Genomic DNA, 20475 nt, shown 5'->3' with positions numbered 1-20475 from the left:
GGGGTTACTGTTTCCCATATGCAGCACTTTACATTTGTCGATGTTAAACCTCATTTGCCACCTCTCAGCCCATCTGTTCAACCTTTCCAGATCCTGTTGCAGCAGCATAGCGTCAGTATTGTCCTTAACGACCCTGCCAACCTTTGTATCATCTGCAAACTTGGACATTAAACTTGATATCCCATCATCAATATCATTCATAAACACCGAAAACAACAACGGACCCAACACTGAACCTTGAGGAACTCCACTAATGACATTAGTCCACGTTGAGCAGTGTCCATTGATTACCACTCTCTGTCTTCTGCCACTCAACCATCCCCTTATCCATAGCAGCAATTTGCCTCCAATGCCACACTGCTCCAATTTGTGCAGCAGTCTTCCATGTGCAACAGTATCAAAAGCCTTTCTAAGATCCAAATATATAATATCAAAGTTATTCCCTGCATCCAGTTCTTTTGTGACTACATCATAGTATCCAATCAAATTGGTCAGGCAAAGACCTGCCCTTAACAAAACCATGCTGCGTCTGAGCTATAACTGAATTCTTGTCTAGATGATCCTGCAGTGCTTCTTTAACCAGTGCCTCCATTAATTTACCTGGAACAGAAGTTAAACTAACAGGTCTATAATTACTTGTGTCAGCCTTTGATCCTCCTTTGTGAATTGGGGTTACATTTGCACATCTCCAGTCTATGGGTACCTCCCCTGAGTCCAAAGAAGCTCTCATAATTATGGCTAGGGGTTTGCATACTTCCTTTGCTGCCTCCTTTAATATAACTGGATAGATCCCATCCACCCCAGGTGCCTTTTTTATGTTTATCCTCAACAATCTCTCCTCCACTTTCCTCTCAGTTATTACAAAATCATCCAGCTCACTGCCAATGTTTACTTTACCTACATCATTCTCCTTCCTGAATAACTCCTCATGCGTGAATGTAGATGCAAAATACTCGTTTAGATTGTTAGCCACCTGAGCAGGATCCTCAACTGTTGAACCATCAATATCCAGTGGACCAATCTGATTCATCCCTTTCCTTTTCGAGTTCAAGTATGTAAAGAACTCTTTTCTGTTTTTCTTTGCATCCTTTGCCAAGGATTTTTCATAGTCTGCCTTTGCCTGCCTAATCTCCTTTGTGACTTGGTTACAGACCAACTTATATCTATCATCGGCTTCCATGTCACCCATTAATTTGTATGTATCCCATGCATTTTTCTTCTCTGCCACATGTCTCATTAGTTCATCTGACAACCATTTAGGCCTAAACCTTGAACAATACTTCTTAGTTGGTATGTAAAGCCTGGTAGCCTCCAAGATTAGTTCCTTGAATGCTTCCCATTTTGAGTTTGCTGTTGGTAACATCATCAGTTGGTCCCACTGTATAGAATTTAAATACTGTCTCAGACCATCATAGTCGCCTTTACGAAAACAAAAACCCTTCCCTTTACCTCTGATGGTAGTTACCTCCTTGAGTAAATCCCACTTCAACACACTGTGATCACTGCCACCTAGTGGTTCATTTATCTGCAGGTTCTTAATGCATGAAGAATCACTACTGATAATCAGATCAAGAGTATTGCTCCCTCTTGTTGCCTCACGAACATGCTGATGTAGAAAACAATCATCCAATAAATCCACAAAAGCCTTGCTAGTGTGCGAGTGACCAACCCACAAATTCCAGTCAATATCTGGGAAATTAAAGTCCCCCTTTATAAAACTCTCTGATTTACTGGCCCACTCTATTTCCCTGTACAATATCTTATTATACTCATCAGAGTCATTAGGCCTATAGCACACTCCTACTCTCAATTTTGATTTCCCTATGCTTATGTCACACCAAACTGACTCGACACTGCCCTGTCCATCGATGTCGACTGGCTTCACTTCCTTGGACTTTATGTGTTTCTTAATTAATAGCATAACCCCTCCTCCCCTCCTGTCCTGTCTATCCTTTCTATACACATTATATTCCCCAAATTCCAGTTCCGCATTACATCTGTGTCACACCACGTCTCTGATATCCCAACAATATCTGCCTTTGATGTTTTGAGCAATACCTCAAATTCATCAAATTTATTTACCAAACTCCTAGCATTGGTGTACACGCAGGTATACATGCACCTGTTTCTATTCTTAGCTACTCTAACACAACCCATGTGTTTACTTGTACCGCAATGACTACCAGCAGTCTCTGAAATATCCTGCATCTTGTTTTTCAGACTTCTGCTCATTTCAATAGAAGCAGTGCAAGAATCACTTCCACCTCTGCCACTGGCTACTGTTAATCTATTAGTCCTTGTATCCCCCCTAACTAGCAGTTTTCCGACCCACCTAACACTCCCTCGACAGCATCAGCAAAAATTCTTGCACCGTTTCTATTTAAGTGTATCCCATCCCTGTAGAAGCAATCTCTCCTGTTAACAAGTACAGTCCAGGCTGAAAAAAATTCTACCCCTTGAGCCTTGCACAATCCCTCCAGGGCCGAATTGATCGACAAGGCTCTCATCATATACTCTCTCCTATCGTGTCTGGGCAGAATTGCAGACACTTTCAAGTTCAACCCTAATTCACGGCTTTTTTCAACAGTGACCTGTACTTGCTAAGTAATTCAGTTATCGGTTGATTCAACTAATGCTCATCTAAGATGCCCAAATTATTCGCTGTATGATTCCTTTCGCCTCAAAGGTGGTACTTGTGCATATGTCCGTTCTGATATTCCCTGTCAGAGACTTGGCAATTTGGAATCTCCTCTCTTTGATCTTCTCTGGCTTAAAATCTCTCTACCTCATTGTGTCAAATTCATCTGTTGTCTCTACCATTCTCCCAACTCCACTAATCACTTGGAGCTTTTTGACTTCCTCTCTTTGCAACTTGACTTTCTCTAGTCCAACTTTCCTAACAGTGAGGTAATTTTCCTTGGTAATTTTAATGTTCACAACTCCAGCTGGCTTCCGTTTTCTAGTCACACTGACCCTGCTGGTCGATATGCTGAGGCTTTTGCAATTACTAATGACCTAGCACAGAATGTTCATTTACCTACAAGAATACCAGACAATCCTTATCATACGGCCAATACGCTTGATCTTTTTCTGACAAACAACCCTTCTAAGTACACTGTCGAAGTGAGAGGTCCTTTAGGCACTTCAGATCACAACTTGGTGATTGTCTCTTCTCCAACAGAACCTTTATCTCATGGCTATTCCAAACCTCGTGTTGTTTGGCATTACAAGAATGCAAAATGCGATGACCTGCGAGACTACTTTTCTTCTTTTCCTTGGTCGGATTACTGTATCAAAACTTCTGATGTCAACGTTTGTTCAGATCATGTCAGTGAAATGATTCTTGCAGGAATGGAATCCTTTATCCCACACTCCACTTTAAAATCTCGTTCCTTATCTTAACCTTGGTTTTCCAATAAATGTGCTTAGGCTGTTCAAGAGAAGAATGTTGCATATCGTAATTGGCTTGTTTCTAATTCTTCAGTTTCATTTTCTGCCTATACCAAAGCTTGCAACAATTGTAAAGTAGTTATTAATCAGTCCAAACTAGAGTTTGAACAGGCTAAGAGTAGAAAACTTGCTTCTTTCCCTAATGGTAGCCAAGCATTCTGGTCTCTTCTTGCCAAAGCTATTGGCCGCAACTTTTGTCCGTCTCTGCTCCCACCTCTGTCCAAACCAGATGGGTCTCTTGTCACTTCAGCCAAGGATAAAGCTGACCTGCTAGCTTCCCATTTTTCTTCCAGCTCATGTATTAATGATCTTGGAAAAAAACCTCCAACCATTCCCAACACGCTCCATTCAATGCCTCCTGTGGTCTTCGTCAAAAGGATATCAGAAGGATTTTGATGAATCTTGATGCTAAGAAAGCTCCAGGTCCTGATGGTATTTCTCCACTTGTTCTCAAAACCTGTGCTCCTGAACTTACTCCTATTTTTTGTCGCCTTTTTTCACTTTCTTATTCCAAAGGTGTTTTTCCTTCTGCTTAGAAATTTGCTCATATCCAGCCAGTTCCTAAAAAGGGTGACAAATCCCTCCCATCCAATTATCGTCCCATTGCAATTACTTCTACTCTTTCTAAAGTAATGGAGAAAGCAATTAACCGCCAACTCTTAAAATACCTAGAAACCTTCCGTCTGATCAACGATCGCCAGTATGGATTCCGTCAGTGTCGATCCACTGGTGATATTCTGGCTTATGTTACCCATTTATGGACCAATTCAATGGAAAGGTTCAGTGAAACACAAATAGTTGCTCTTGATATCTCAAAGGCTTTTGATCGTGTCTGGCATAAAGGTCTTCTAAACAAGCTTCCATCTTATGGTTTGCCAGCTGTTTTTGGTAATTGGTTATCCAGTGTTCTCTCTGATAGCTCACTGAGGGTGATGGTAGATGGCTCTCTGTCTTCTAACTTTTCCACTAATGCCGGTGTCCCCCAAGGTTCAGTTCTTTCCACCACTCTTTTCCTCTTGTATATTAATGACCTTCTTCCATTGACTGGAAATCCGATCCATAGTTTTGCTGATGATAGCACATTGCATTCCACTTTCCATTTTGAGAAACCTTGTCCTGCTCAATCAGCTTCAACTTCTTGAAAATCTGCTACCAATTCCTTAAATGCCGATCTTCAGGTAATTCTCCAGTGGGGCAAGGACAACTTAGTTGATTTCTACACTTCTAGGGCTCAGTCTTGTCTTATATCTCGGAAAAATGATTCTGCTTACCTTTAGTGACACTCCGATTTCTAGGCAAAATGATATATCTCTTTTGGGGATTGCTCTGACTTCTAATCTCTCTTGGCACAAGCACATTACAAATATTGCTTCCTCTGCATTTAAAAAACTTGGTTTTCTCTTTCGCTCTCGGCATTACTTTTCTTCCAAACAGCTGCTCACTCTGCATAAATTGTAAATCCGGTGTGCCATGGAATATTGTTCCCGCATCTGGGGTGGTGCCCCCAAAACCTCTCTCAGGCTTCTTGATTGCATTCAGAGGGCAGTTGGGTTGATTAGTGATTCATCTCTAGCAGAGTCTCTCCGCTCACTTTCTCACAGACGTTCTGTTTCTGCTGCATGCCATGGGCGCTGTTCTTCTGAATTGGCTTCTATCGTTCCCGCTCTTTCTATCAAAACAGTCTAAACACGTGCCGCCACCAGCCAGCATCCATTTACTGTCCAACTTCAAACCCACAGAACCAACTTTTCATCTTCCTCATTTATTCATTCAACTGCCGTTTTCTGGAACAACCTTTCTTCATATGTATTTCCTGAAAATGACAATCTACAGAAGTTCAAGTCCAATGTCAACAAATATCATCTTTCGTCTTCTCAACCTCAAACCCAAGCACAGTACTAAGTGCTATAGGTTCTAATATCTCTTGTGTTTAGGGTTGACAAGAAAAAAAAAAAAAAAAAAAAGTTATATTAAAGGAGGTGGCAAAGGAAGTAAGCAAAGCCTTAGCCATAATTATGAGAGCTTCCCTGGACTCAGGGATGGTATCCATGGACTGGAGAAGTGTAAATGTGACCCCAATGCACAAAGGAGGATCAAAGTGGGGACAGATAATTACAGACCTGTTAGTTTAACTTCTGTTCCAGGGAAATTAATGGAAGCACTCGTTAAAGAAGCATTGCAGGATCATCTAGACAAGGCTTCAGTTATAGCTCGGATACAGCATGGGTTTGTTAAGGGGAAGTTTTTTCTGACTAATTTGATTGGATACTATGATGTAGTCGCAAAGGAACTGGATGCAAAGAATAAATTTGAAATCTTAGAAAAGCCTTTGATACTGTTGCACATGGATGACTGCTGCACAAATTGGAGCAGTGTGGCATTGGAGACAAATTATTGCTATGAATAAAGGGATAGTTGAGTGGGAGAAGACAGAATGGTAATCAATGGACACTGCTCTTCGTGGACTAATGTTATTAATGGAATCCCTCAGGTTTCAGTGTTGGGTCCATTGTTGTTTTCTGTATTTATAAATGATATTGATGATGGTATCATCATCATCATCAGCCATTTTCAATCCACTGCAGGATGAAGGTACCTCCCCTGAGTCCAAAGAAGCTCTCATAATTATGGCTAGGGGTTTGCATACTTCCTTTGCTGCCTCCTTTAATATAACTGGATAGATCCCATCCACCCCAGGTGCCTTTTTTATGTTTATCCTCAACAATCTCTCCTCCACTTTCCTCTCAGTTATTACAAAATCATCCAGCTCACTGCCAATGTTTACTTTACCTACATCATTCTCCTTCCTGAATAACTCCTCATGTGTGAATGTAGATGCAAAATACTCGTTTAGATTGTTAGCCACCTGAGCAGGATCCTCAACTGTTGAACCATCAATATCCAGTGGACCAATCTGATTCATCCCTTTCCTTCTCGAGTTCAAGTATGTAAAGAACTCCTTTCTGTTTTTCTTTGCATCCTTTGCCAAGGATTTTTCGTAGTCTGCCTTTGCCTGCCTAATCTCCTTTGTGACTTGGTTACAGACCAACTTATATCTATCATAGGCTTCCATGTCACCCATTAATTTGTATGTATCCCATGCATTTTTCTTCTCTGCCACATGTCTCATTAGTCCATCTGACAACCATTTAGGCCTAAACCTTGAACAATATTTCTTAGTTGGTATGTAAAGCCTGGTAGCCACCAAGATTAGTTCCTTGAATGCTTCCCATTTTGAGTTTGCTGTTGGTAACATCATCAGTTGGTCCCACTGTATAGAATTTAAATACTGTCTCAGACCATCATAGTCGCCTTTACGAAAACAAAAACCCTTCCCTTTACCTCTGATGGTAGTTACCTCCTTGAGTAAATCCCACTTGTTCCCTCTTGTTGCCTCACGAACATGCTGATGTAGAAAACAATCATCCAATAAATCCACAAAAGCCTTGCTAGTGTGCGAGTGACCAACCCACAAATTCCAGTCAATATCTGGGAAATTAAAATCCCCCATTATAAGACTCTCTGATTTACTGGCCCACTCTATTTCCCTGTACAATATATTATTATACTCATCAGAGTCATTAGGCCTATAGCACACTCCTACTCTCAATTTTGATTTCCCTATGCTTATGTCACACCAAACTGACTCGACACTGCCCTGTCCATCGATGTCAACTGGCTTCACTTCCTTTGACTTTATGTGTTTCTTAATTAATAGCATAACCCCTCCTCCCCTCCTGTCCTGTCTATCCTTTCTATATACATTGTATTCCCCAAATTCCAGTTCCGCATTACTTATATCTGTGTGACACCACGTCTCTGATATCCCAACAATATCTGCCTTTGATGTTTTGAGCAATACCTCAAATTCATCAAATTTATTTACCAAACTCCTAGCATTGGTGTACACGCAGGTATACATGCACCTGTTTCTATTCTTAGCTACCCTAACACAACCCATGTGTTTACTTGTAACGCAATGACTACCAGCAGTCTCTGAAATATCCCGCATCTTGTTTTTCAGACTTCTGCTCATTTGAATAGAAGCAGTGCAAGAATCACTTCCACCTCTGCCAGTGGCTACTGTTAATCTATTAGTCCTTGTATCCCCCCCAACTAGCAGTTTTCCGACCCACCTAACACTGCCTCGACAGCATCAGCAAAAATTCTTGCACCCTTTCTATTTAAGTGGATCCCATCCCTGTAGAAGCAATCTCTCCTGTTAACAAGTACAGTCCAGGCTGAAAAAAATTCTACCCCCTTGAGCCTTGCACAATCCCTCCAGGGCCGAATTGATCGACAAGGCTCTCATCATATACTCCCTCCTATCGTGTCTGGGCAGAATTGCAGACACTTTCAAGTTCAACCCTAATTCACAGCTTTTTTTCAACAGTGACCTGTACTTGCTAAGTAATTCCGCCGGTCTCCTACTCTTAATATCATTAGTGCCAACGTGTACAACTATATCACCCTTTGTGCCCTTAGCCTAAGATATTGCGTCTCCTTGTCGAACTCCTTTCTCGATTTTAAATTTGCTACTGTCTTTGTCTAGTCTAATAAAGGATGTAGCACTCTCATATATTTTCTTCAAAATCATAATATATGGAGTATCTATGCCTAGTCTTTCCAGTGCCCGAAACATTGCCTTATGCTGTATGGAGTCAAATGCCTTTTCATAATCCACAAATGTCAGGCATAATGGTGTTTTATATTCATTTGCTTTCTCCATTAGCTGTGATATTACGTGAAGGTGGTCCATAGTTGAGAATCCTGTCCTAAAGCCAGCTTGCTCTTTCGGTTGATTCTCATCAAGTATTCATTCTAATCTATTAGTAATGACCCTTGTGAACAACTTGTAGATATGGGATAACAAGCTAATTGGTCTATAATTTCCAATTTCTGATTTATCTCCTTTCTTATGCAGCAAAACTATGATTGCATTATTCCACTGCTTAGGCATCACACCTTTTCTAATGCACTTTGTGAAGAGCCTTGCCAGTTTTTGTGTTATGTCTCTGCCTCCCAATTTTAACAACTCTACAGTAACTTCATCTTCCCCCGGGGCTTTCCGATTCTTCATTTTCTTCAATGCATGTTCTACCTCATCAGGAAGAATATCGGGTATGTCGTATGTGTTGCTACTTTGCAATCCATCTTCCCCACTGCTGGTATCATTCCCTCGCTCCTCGTATAATTCTCTATAGTAGTCTTCTGCTATTTGAATTATGCCTTCTCTGCTGTTTATAAGTACACCTTCGCTATTCTTCAGTTTCAGTATCATTTGTCTTTCTGTATTACTGCTCATGGCTGTTGATTTAAATCCTTTGTTTTCCCTTAATGCTTGTTCTACTTTTCTTGTGTTAAATCTTCTTATGTCCTCTCTGAGTCTCTTTCTAATGGCTTTGCATAACTCAGTATACTCAATTTTCTCCCTGGCAGTGTTTTTCTTGCTCTTCATTTGTCGTCTTTGGTTCATCATGACAAGTGTTTCTTGACTAATTTTTTCTTCTTTGGATTTCTGTTTCCCTATAGGTTTCTTGGGCTTTATCACTTTCAGAAAGTTGTAATATTCCTCGTCGATATCTTGGTCCTGAGCAGTCTGCAGAAGCTCAAACTTGTTCTTAAGTTCCAGTACATACTGCTTTTTCTCCCCCTCTGTTATTTCAAAGACCTTTGTATTATTTACTCGAGTCAGTTTTTTCCTTTCCTTTCCTACATCAATATCAAGTGTACATCTTACCATTCTGTGATCACTTCCAACATTTACCTTATTCAGGATGGTAACATCATTCACAATATATCTTCTGTTAGTGAGGATGAAGTCGATTTCATTAGTTGTTAATCCATTTGGACTCTTCCATGTCCACTTTCTGTTCACCCTTTTCTTGAAAAAAGTGTTCATTACTGACATTCCTTGAGATTCTGCAAATTCCACAAGTCTTTCACCTCTTTTATTTCTTTCACCAATTCCAAAATTTCCTATAGTTCCTCTTTCTGCGCTGGTTTGCCTTTTTCCAACCTTAGCATTGAAGTCCCCCATAATAATAGTGTAGTGGGTTTTCTGCTCATCTAGAAGACTCTCAATTTCAGTGTACATTTCTTCAACCTCTTCATCATCGTGGCTCGATGTTGGTGCATAAATCAGTATAATCTTTAGCTTGTACCTCTTAGAAATCTTGAGTATTAGTCTTGACACCCTTGCTGATGTACTTTTGAATTCCAAAATGTTGTTTTTAAAATCGTTATGGACCAGAAACCCAACTCCACCTTCACTCCTTTCACTGTTTCCATTGGTGTACAGCAGATTTCCACTTGATAAACTTATAAGTGATTCATTTCTTCTTCTTGTTTCAGCCAAACCGATGATATTCCTTTTCCAGCTCTAATATCCTGTCTTCACCGATGAGTGATCGTACGTTATAACATGCCAAGTTCAATTTCCGTGCATGGCAGCCTGGTCGTACCCAGAGATTCTTAGCACCCTCTGCTTTCACTCTGATCCTCTCGCTGCCGTAAGAGGGAGAGTGAAAGCTGCTGGGGACTGAGGGCCATTTGTATTGTTGTGCTCTCATTGCTGGAGGGTTTGGTCTTTTCCTCTTCACGCTGACCAGGCATCTTGAAGAGAACCACTCTACACGTTCGTTGCCACCTAAGTGACGTAACAGGGCTTACCATCGAGAAGGTGTGTGAGTGGATTTTAGGGAGGCAGGCCAACCGGACTTCTCCTAAATCTTCTGTAATAGAGAGATATTGGATCCATCAGTGTTTTAGGCTGAGTGTCTGATAACACACAGGATACCTGTTCCCCTCTAAGCCCCCTAAGATGATGGTATATCAAGCATAATGTCCAAGTTTGCAGACGATACAAAGATTGACACTAATGTCAGTACACTGCAAAAGGATCTAGAAAAGTTGAGCAGATGGGCTGAGAGGTGACAAATGAAGTTTAACAATGACAAATGTAAAGTACTACATATGGGAAGCAGTAATCATAGAATAACGTATAACTCTGTGGTACCACACTGACAGTGGTAGAGAATGAAAAGTACCTGGGGATAATTGTGCAGGCAGAAATTTTTCTAACAGGAATAAGGAGGTGATTATCCCCTTGTATAAGGCAATGGTCAGTCCACATTGACCATTGAGGTCTGGAGGCCTCATTTTAAGAAGGATGTAGAGCTGTTGGAACGAGTACAGAGAACGGCAACAAGGTTAGTAAATGGAACAAAGGGTTGCTGTTACGAAGAAAGACTTAAGATTTGCAAATTACAGTGTCTGGAGACTAGGCACCTGTGAGGTGTATAAAGTCTTGAATGGTTTTGGCATGGTCAATGCTGATAGGATTCTTCCTCTTGTTCAGAATAGTCACCTGGGAGGGCATAAATTCAAATTGATGAAATACGGATGTAGGATAGATGTGTGGAAGTTTGCCTTTAGCCAGCTGGTGGTTGATTGCTGGAACAAACTTCCATCTGTCGTTGTGGTTGTTGTTAGCTTCAATAAATTCAAGGAAGAACTTCACAAACTTTTGGAGCAGATGGACAGATGAATGGGAAGTGTTTGTTTGGTTTTTTTTTTTTTGGCAGATGCCGTATAAACTTTCTTTCTTGTATCATATGCCACTACTAATGCTAATCGCCTCTTTCCATGTATATTTTAAGCAAACTAGGTTGGTTACTTTATGCAGTGATCTCGTATTGTGGATATTTCTGGTAACGATACCCCCCCCCTCCTTTTACCGAAAGCAGCGAATCTGCGTGTACGAGAATTTCGCCTCTATCACACTTACTTTACAATTGCAAAACACCACGCCTACTACTATATATCTTTATGGCTATGACTGAAAATATTGGGCATCGCTAGGATATAAATGATCATTGGCACATGCTGAATAATAAGCTAATACGATGCGATAAACTACTGAAAGTAATTTAAAATTATAACCATTTGCAATTTTAACTAAGTTATATTAAATCATATGCGATGTTCATACTAATTTACAAACATTCATATTTTACTAAATATGCTATATATTAGGGCCTGCAGTTGACTGAACTACATGCTTCAATTGATTTAAAAAACTTTAATGAATTATATTAAACAACATTATTTTTACCTTTACTTGAAAAAATGCATTTCAGAGAAAGTGCCTCCACGGTTCGCACAAACTGTAGAGCCATCCTCCTAACGAAATTACAAAGTTCCTTCGATAAGGAAACTGAGAAAGTCAATGTGCTCCTCTTTCTATGGAATTGAAGTTAAAATGCGATGTGACATGTAATATCTCCGTGATGTATAAATTATGAGTAATAATATACTATATGATCAGTATTATAAATACTCTAACAGAACTTTTTTAATTATATAGAGGTTGAAATAAATTAATGAATTCACTGTTATTGAATTTAAAAATTATAGTAAGAAAACCCATCAATATATTTTCTAGTGCCGCATTTTCCAACTTTCTACACGTGATCGTATTGTCGCTTGATAACGTGACGGTAGCATCCCCACAGTTTTATGTGCTTGCTTTGCTATCAGTGTAGAATAAATGGCGTTAACCCTAAAGTTTTCAGCTTTGTTCAGTTCTTCTCGTTTGAGTAAGTCTTATTGTTGCAGAACTGCAAGTTTATGGTGGTTTTAAACTAAATGTTTTAATAATTGGACGAATTAGCATAAGTATTGATAGCGCAATGATTGTTGCAAGAATTATATATAGTTTGGGTGATGAAGGGGACTTTCATTTTATTTCTGTAGAATGAAGGCACGAACTTTGTAATAATGAATGAACTTCTTGAGAAAATGATATTTAGATATTTTGAGAGGGCGCATTGGAATGCTTCAAAACAAGGCAGATATTTGATAGGGCCCCATAGGCTCAATTTGTTCTTCTGGATCGTAATTTCCAACCCCCAAATTCTTTCCCATCTACTGACTTTAATTCAGCTGTTCCTAGTGTAAGTAATTTTGGTGGATCCTTTTAAGTGTGAATCCTTGCGTTTAGTCAGCATTAAAAGATAGTCGCCACTCATCTCACCATCTCTGAGGCCTACTCAAGTCTTCTTGAAGGAGTGGTGTTTGACGTTGGTAATTTGCTACTCTCCCAACTTGTTATCATTTGCAAATTTTAACATTACGCCCTGTATCCCCCCCCCCCCCGTTTTTATTATTTTAACGTATTCTCTAAAAGGAAAATATATACCCCAGATTATGGGCACACCTCCAGAGGAAGTGGCTTCTTTTGCTTGAATCCGTCCAAATGTGGATGACTTTTTTAATTTTTAATTTTTTTATATATGAAAACCCCAAACACGAGAGGTATTAGAACCTATAGTACTTCATATCGTGCATGGTTTGGAGGTTGAGAAGACAAAGGAAGATATTTGTTGACATGAACTTCTGTAGACAGTAATTTTCAGGAAATACGTATGAAGCACTGTTGTTCCAGAAAATGGCAGCTGAATGAATAAACGAGGAACATGTAAAGTTGGTTCTGTGAGTTTGAAGTTGGACAGTAAATGGATGTGAGCTGGATTGAAATCAACTTAGTTGTCTTTGCCCCACTGGAGAAATACCTGAAGATCGGCATTTAAGGAATTGGTAGCGGATATTCGAGAATGGAAGCTGATTGAGCAGGGCAAGTTTTCTCAAACTGGAAAGTGGAATGCAATGTACTATCATCAGCAAAACTATGGATAGGATTTCCAGTCAATGGAAGAAGATCATTAATATACAAGAGGAAAAGAGTGGGGGGAAAGAACTGAACCTTGGGGGACACCAGCATTAGTGGAGAAATTAAAGACAGAGCCATCTACCATCACCCTCAGTGAGCGATCACAGAGAAAACTGGATAACCAATTACAAAACACAGTTGGCAAACCATAAGATGGAAATTTGTTTAGAAGACCTTTATGCCAAACGCGATCAAAAGCGTTTGAGATGTCAAAAGCAACTGCTTGTGTTTCACTGAACTTTTCCATTGAATTTGTTCATAAATGGTTAACATAAGCCAGAATAGCACCAGTGGATCGACACTGACAGAATCCATACTGGCGATCGTTGATCAGATGGAAAGTTTTTGGTAGGAGTTGGCAGTTAATTGATTTTTTCATTTCGTTAGAAAAAGTAGAAGTAATTGCAATGGGCAATAATTGGATATGAGAGATTTATCACTCTTTTTTAGGAACTGGCTGGATATACATGAGCATTAGCAAGGGCACATGATGCAAGAAAGCAAGCTTATATAGCATCAGCCAAAAAAAACAAAAAAAAAACACCCCCCTTCTTATTTCACCCATTGACTCGCTCCAAATGTTTGTCCAGTTCTGCCTTGAATCTGTTTAAGCTATCAATTTCTACGACAGATGGACGTTTGTTCCAGCAATCAACCACCCACTGGCTAAAGGCAAACTTCCACACATCTATCCTACAACTGTCTTTCCTCAATTTGAATTTATGCCCTCTCAGGCGATTATTCTGAACAAGAGGAACACTCCCATGAGCATTGAGCATGCTCAAACCATTCAAGGCTTTATACACCTCAATCAGATCACCCTGCAGGTGCCTAGTCTCCAGACAATGTAATTTGCAAAACTTAAGCCTTTCTTCGTAAGAGCAACCCTTTGTTCCATTCACTAATCAATCCATACCTTGAGTATTATATACAGTACTCAAGGTGTGGTGTGTCCATTGCCTTATACAGGGGGATAATCATATCCTTATCCCTGCTAGAAAAATTCCTGTATATCATTGACAAGATGCCATGAGCTACTCTTGCAGACCGTCTGCACTGCTCTGAAAACTTCACATCTGCCTGCACAATTACCACCAGGTCCTTTTCACTCTCTACCACTGTCAGTGTAGTACCACACAGTCGATACGTTACTCTGGGGTTACTGCTTCCCATATTCCTTACTTTACATTTGTCAATGTTAAACTTCAGTTGCCACCTCTCAGCCCATCTGCTCAACTATTCTAGATCCTGTTGCGGCAGTGTAATGTCATTAGTGTCATTAACAATCCTGCTGAACTTCGTATCGTCTGCAAACTTGGACATTAAGCCTATATACCATCATCAATATCATTAATGAATACAGAAAACAACAATGGACCCAACACTGAACCCTGGTGTACTCCACTATTTCCAAGCAGAAGGAAAAACACCTTTTGGAATAAGAAAGCGAAAAAAGGTGACAAAGTAAGTTCAGGAGGAGCACAGGTTTTGAGAACAAGTGGAGAAATTCTATCAGGACCTGGAGCTTTCTTAGCCTCAAGATTTGTCAAAATCCTTCTGATTGCACAACTAAGGTTTTAACAATGTTTATAACCAAAGTGGAGAAAAACAATAGGCAGGCAAACATCACTCATCTGGCTTCCTACTCCATCCTAACGCTATTGAAGAGAGGTCCAGTGAGTGACCATGGGATGTTTGTTGTTTCTTTTTCTGCAAAAAGATTATGACAAAACTGATCTTTGTTATTGTTTATGATTGTTCCTTAAGATGAATAGTGTTTTTTTTTTTTTTTTTTTTTACTTACCATTTCTAAAGTGTTTTTTCTCTTAAGCACATTCACTGATATTCTCTCTAGGCATGCATTTAATATTGACTTTGAATCACTTACTGGTATTTGTTGATTTTATTTATTACCATTAGTTTACATTTAAGCCAAACTGTTATTTAGATTTTTAGCCATTAGCTTTTGTCATGTTTACAGATATGAATTAGTTCAGTTGTTAGTTCTTAATGTTCATTGAAATGTGCTACTTTGAAACTTCTCCACTTCTTTGTATACCCATATTTGTCTCAAATCTGGCACTTCTCAGTCTCCAAGGGTGCTGGATTGTAAAACTACTGTATGCTTCATTCAATTTTAACATCAAATTCAAAAGTTTCAGTCCAAATATGACAATAGCCCAGATGATAAATAGCCTAAACCTAAAAGTGAGTGAGTTAGATCTTGGTGCCTTTTAATTGAAACACCATATATACAGGGTGTTTCAGTTAAACGTTTCAGAACTTCTAAGAGGGGTAGGGTACATCCTGACAACTCGAAATCATATAGCAATGTGGGGTCGGAAATGCTTTCCTGAAGCGGTGTTGTACACAGAAGCACCATAAAAAGAAAAGAGACTGTAAGTGAGAAATCGTTTTAATAATACATGAAAAGAAGCAAAAGGTACATGGATTAAAGTAAGTGTTCGAAGTTTCTTCCATGGGCTACAATGCACGCCTCACATCTCCGACGCATGGACATCCGAATATTCTGGAATACTCCAGGCGAATTTCGAATTTCTTCGGCAGCTACTGCGATTCTTGCAACCAGCTCCTCAGCATTGTCAACAGGGGTGTCATAAACTAGCGATTTCATATGACCCCAGAAATAAAAATCAAGACATGATAGGTCGGGTGACCGAGCAGGCCAACGCACGGGACCACCACGTCCGATCCACTGTTGACCAAATGTGACATCCAGGTAGTTACGAACATCTCCGCTATAATGGGCAGGGGCTCCATCGTGTTGGAACCACATTGTCTGTTGCGTCGATGCAGAAATCTGTTCATCTCTCAAAAGTTGTGGCAATACTTGCTGCAGAAAGATCAAGTAGATAGGTCCGGTTAGACGACACGGTAACAGGTAAGGTCCGATGAGGTGATCTCCCATAATACCGGCCCATACATTGACCGAAAATCGAATCTGTGCTGCACGACGTCGCACGACGACTTCTGTGTACAATACCGCTTCAGGAAAGCATTTCCGACCCCACATTGCTATATGATTTCGAGTTGTCAGGATGTACCCTACCCCTCTTAGAAGTTCTGAAACGTTTAACTGAAACACCCTGTATACAGGGCTCTAAGTCTATAGAGCCCTGTATATATATGGTGTCACCACTGGTAATCATTTACAATATTTTAACAGCTGTAAGGTTGAATTACCAGTTCTTTGCTTTACATTGGCTGGTATCTTTGAAGGACTGAACTGACTTTCAGCAAGGATACAGTAAGATGGATTCTTAATACTTATGCTAAACTATCAAAAACATTTATCTGTTTATATTTGATCAGAGAAATAATAGTTATTTAAGTTATTCATACAGTCAGCAGAAGAGAAGAGGAATGTGGAAGAGAAATTGAAGCTGAAAGTAAACAATTTAATTAATGTATGCTGTGCACTACATTTTAGGTGTTTATTTATTATTATTATGTTTTTTTTCCTGATTAATAGAATTGAAAAGTAAATAGTTATTTCCTTATCAATTAATTTACTTTTTGGAACACTTAATAAAAGTCTATAGGTTTATGGTTCTCTGTTTACTGTATTCGCTCTTTTTTTTAAGCCTCTTTACTCTCCATGTATAAGTAACTCTTCACAAGCTACTCCACTTTCATGAATCTTGCCTAACAAGAAGCATTCACAGACAAAAGCTAACAAAACTGCATTAAACACTTAATCTATGAATTTGTTTTTTTACATACAAATTGTTTTTAAAAAAGAAATAATTTCCAGATTTCTATTTGTTCGACTTTAATGTAATTTGGAATGGCTCTACAAATATTTTTAAAAAGCCCAAATATAAAATTTAATGAAAAACCTTTCACTGGAAGTCAAGTTCTTACTTGCAGACAGACAGACAGACAGACATGGTTGAGTTAAATAGGCACATGTGCTTTTTTATGTAAGCATGCCAGAAAAGGCACCTGAGGTGGATGGATCGATCTAATTATTGTATATTCCAGGAAGTGGCAAAAGAGGTATACAAACCTCTTTTGTATATATAAACAAACCCAAAAAATTATGACAGTTTTTGGATTCATGGGAGGCTCTTACGGTGTATAAATGTATCCCCAATTCACATATGGAAGGGTGTTGTTAGTAATTACAGACCTGCTAGTTTGACTTCTATTCCAGGGAAAATAACGTGCTCACTGGGTAAAGAAGTAATGCAAGACTGACTGGACAGGATTGCAGTTATACTGCAGTCACAGCATGTTGAAAGGCAATCTTGTATGACCAATCTGGTTAGATACTATGATGAAGTAACTAGATGCAAAAAAATTATTTTTGATGTCATTTACATCAATTGCAGAAAACCTTTTTTTTTTTATGAGAACCCCAAACACGAGAGGTATTAGAACCTATAGTACTTAGTACCGTGCTTGGGTTTGAGGTTAAGAAGACGAAGGAAGATATTGGACTTGAACTCCTGTAGATTGTAATTTTCAGGAAATACGTATGAAGGAAGGTTGTTCCAGAAAACGGCAGTTGAATGAATAAATGAGGAAGATGAAAAGTTGGTTCTGTGGGTTTGAAGTTGGACAGTAAATGGATGTTGGCTGGTGGCGGCACGTGTTTGGACTGTTTTGAAAGACAGAGCAGGAATTATAGAAGCCAATTCAGAAGAACAGTGCCCATGGAAGTATCTGTAGAAGAGGCATGCAGCAGAAACAGTGCGTCTATGAGAAAGCGAGTGGAGAGACTCTGTTAGAGATGAATCATTAATTAACCTAACTGCCCTCTTCTGAATGGAATTAAGAAGCCGGAGAGAGGTTTTGGGGGCACCACCCCAGATATGGGAACAATATTCCTTGGCAGGGCGAATTTGAGATTTATACAGTGTGAGCAGCTGTTTGGAAGAAAAGTAACGCCGAGAGCGAAAGAGAAAACCAAGTTTTTTAGATGCAGAGGAAGCAATATTTGTAATGTGCTTGTGCCAAGAGAGATTAGAAGTCAGGGTAATCCCCAAAAGAGATATATCATTTTGCCTAGAAATCGGAGTGTCACTAAAGATAAGCATAGGAGTAGAAGAATCCTTTTTGCAAGATATAAGACAAGACTGAGTTTTAGAAGGGTTGAAATCAACTAAGTTGTCTTTGCCCCACTGGAGAATTACCTGAAGATCGGCATTTAAGGAATTGGTAGCAGATTTTCGAGAAGTTGAAGCTGATTGAGCAGGACAAGGTTTCTCAAAGTGGAAAGTTGAATGCAATGTGCTATCATCGGCAAAACTATGGATAGGATTTCCAGTCAATGGAAGAAGGTCATTAATATACAAGAGAAAAAGAGTGGTGGAAAGAACTGAACCTTGGGGGACACCGGCATTAGTGGAAAAGTTAGAAGACAGAGAGCCATCTACCATCACCCTCAGTGAGCTATCAGAGAGAACACTGGATAACCAATTACCAAAAACAGCTGGCAAACCATAAGATGGAAGCTTGTTTAGAAGACATTTATGCCAGACACGATCAAAAGCCTTTGAGATATCAAGAGCAACTACTTGTGTTTCACTGAACCTTTCCATTGAATTGGTCCATAAATGGGTAACATAAGCCAGAATATCTCCAGTGGATCGACACTGACGGAATCCATACCAGTGATCGTTGATCAGACGGAAGGTTTCTAGGTAGTTTAAGGGTTGGCGGTTAATTGATTTCTCCATTACTTTAGAAAGAGTAGAAGTAATAGCAATGGGACGATAATTGGATGGGAGGGATTTGTCACCCTTTTTAGGAACTGGCTGGATATGAGCAAATTTCCAAGCAGAAGGAAAAACACCTTTGGAATAAGAAAGTGAAAAAAGGCGGCAAAGAATAGGAGTAAGTTCAGGAGCACAGGTTTTGAGAACAAGTGAAGAAATACCATCAGGACCTGGAGCTTTCTTAGCATCAAGATTCATCAAAATCCTTCTGATATCCTTTTGACGAAGACCACAGGAGGCATTGAATGGAGCGTGTTGGGAATGGTTGGAGGTTTTTTTCCAAGATCATTAATACATGAGCTGGAAGAAAAATGGGAAGCTAGCAGGTCAGCTTTATCCTTGGCTGAAGTGGCAACAGAACCATCTGGTTTGGACAGAGGTGGGCAAAAGATGGGCAAAAGTTGCGGCCAATAGCTTTGGCAAGAGACCAGAATGCTCGGCTACCATTAGGGCAAGAAGCAAGTTTTCTACTCTTAGCCTGTTCAAACTCTAGTTTGGACTGGTTAATAACTGCTTTACAATTGTTGCGAGCTTTGGTGTAGGCAGAAAATGACACTGAAGAATTAGAAACAAGACAATTACAATATGCAACATTCTTCTCTTGGACAGCCTTAGCACATTTATTGGAAAACCAAGGTTTAGATAAAGTACGAGATTTTAAAGTGGAGTGTGGGATAAAGGATTCCATTCCTGCAAGAATAATTTCACTGACACGATCTGAGCAAACGTTGACATCAGAAGTTTTGAAACAGTAATCCGACCAAGGAAAAGAAGAAAAGAAGTCTCGCAGGTTATCGCATTTTGCATTCTTGTAATGCCAAACAACACATGGTTGGGAATAGCCATGAGATAAAGGTTCCATTGGAGAAGAGACAATCACCAAGTTGTGATCTGAAGTGCCTAAAGGACCTCTCATTTCGACCGTGTACTTAGAAGGGTTGTTTGTGAGAAAAAGATCAAGCGTATTGGCTGTATGATTAGGATTGTCCAGTATTCTTGTAGGTAAATGAACAATCTGTGCTAGGTCATTAGTAATTGCAAAAGCCTCAGCATCTCGACCTGCTGGGTCGGTGTGACTAGAAAACGGAAGCCAGCTGGAGTTGTGAACATTAAAATCACCAAGGAAAATTACTTCACTGTTAGGAAAGTTGGACTGGAGAAAGTCAAGTTTCAAAGAGAGGAAGTCAAAGAGCTCCAAGTGATTAGTGGAGTTGGGAGAACGGTAGAGACAACAGATGAATTTGACACAATGAGGTAGAGAGATTTTAAGCCAGAGAAGATCAAAGAGAGGAGATTCCAAATTGCCAAGTCTCTGACAGGGAATATCAGAACGGACATATGCACAAGTACCACCTTTGAGGCGAAAGGAATCATACAGAGCGAATAATTTGGGCATCTGAGATGAGCAGTAGATGAATCAACCGATATCTGAGATTCTGTCAGAAAAGGTACATGGGGTTTGGCAGACTGCAAGTGGAAATGGACATCGTTGAGATTAGAATTGAGACCACGTATATTTGTGAAATGAATTAGCAAGTCCTTGGGAGG

General features: G+C 39.6%; 2 protein-coding genes across 2 annotated transcripts in view; one reads left to right on the top strand and one right to left on the bottom strand.

Moving 5' to 3' along the window:
- Mtpalpha (monolysocardiolipin acyltransferase Mtpalpha) overlaps nt 1–11691 on the bottom strand; it is a 370336-nt gene extending 358645 nt beyond the window's left edge. Inside the window, exon 1 of the mRNA XM_090373365.1 lies at nt 11567–11691. Coding sequence (XP_090229491.1) covers nt 11567–11630 — 64 coding nt within the window. The 5' untranslated portion in view covers nt 11631–11691. The remainder of the gene's footprint in view (nt 1–11566) is intronic.
- Nucleotides 11692–11936: 245 nt separating this feature from the next.
- Nucleotides 11937–20475, top strand: part of Mtpbeta (mitochondrial trifunctional protein beta subunit) — a 292313-nt gene continuing 283774 nt past the window's right edge. Inside the window, exon 1 of the mRNA XM_090373364.1 lies at nt 11937–12050. Within this exon, the coding sequence (XP_090229490.1) occupies nt 12002–12050 (49 nt within the window). The 5' untranslated portion in view covers nt 11937–12001. The remainder of the gene's footprint in view (nt 12051–20475) is intronic.

This window comes from Mastigoproctus giganteus, chromosome 5 (genome assembly GCF_048544385.1).
Source record: "Mastigoproctus giganteus isolate SK-2022 chromosome 5, ASM4854438v1, whole genome shotgun sequence".
NCBI classification, from domain to species: Eukaryota; Metazoa; Arthropoda; class Arachnida; order Uropygi; family Thelyphonidae; genus Mastigoproctus; species Mastigoproctus giganteus.
Note: the sequence above shows the minus strand (reverse complement) of the source record. Positions and strands in the feature narration are given on the sequence as shown.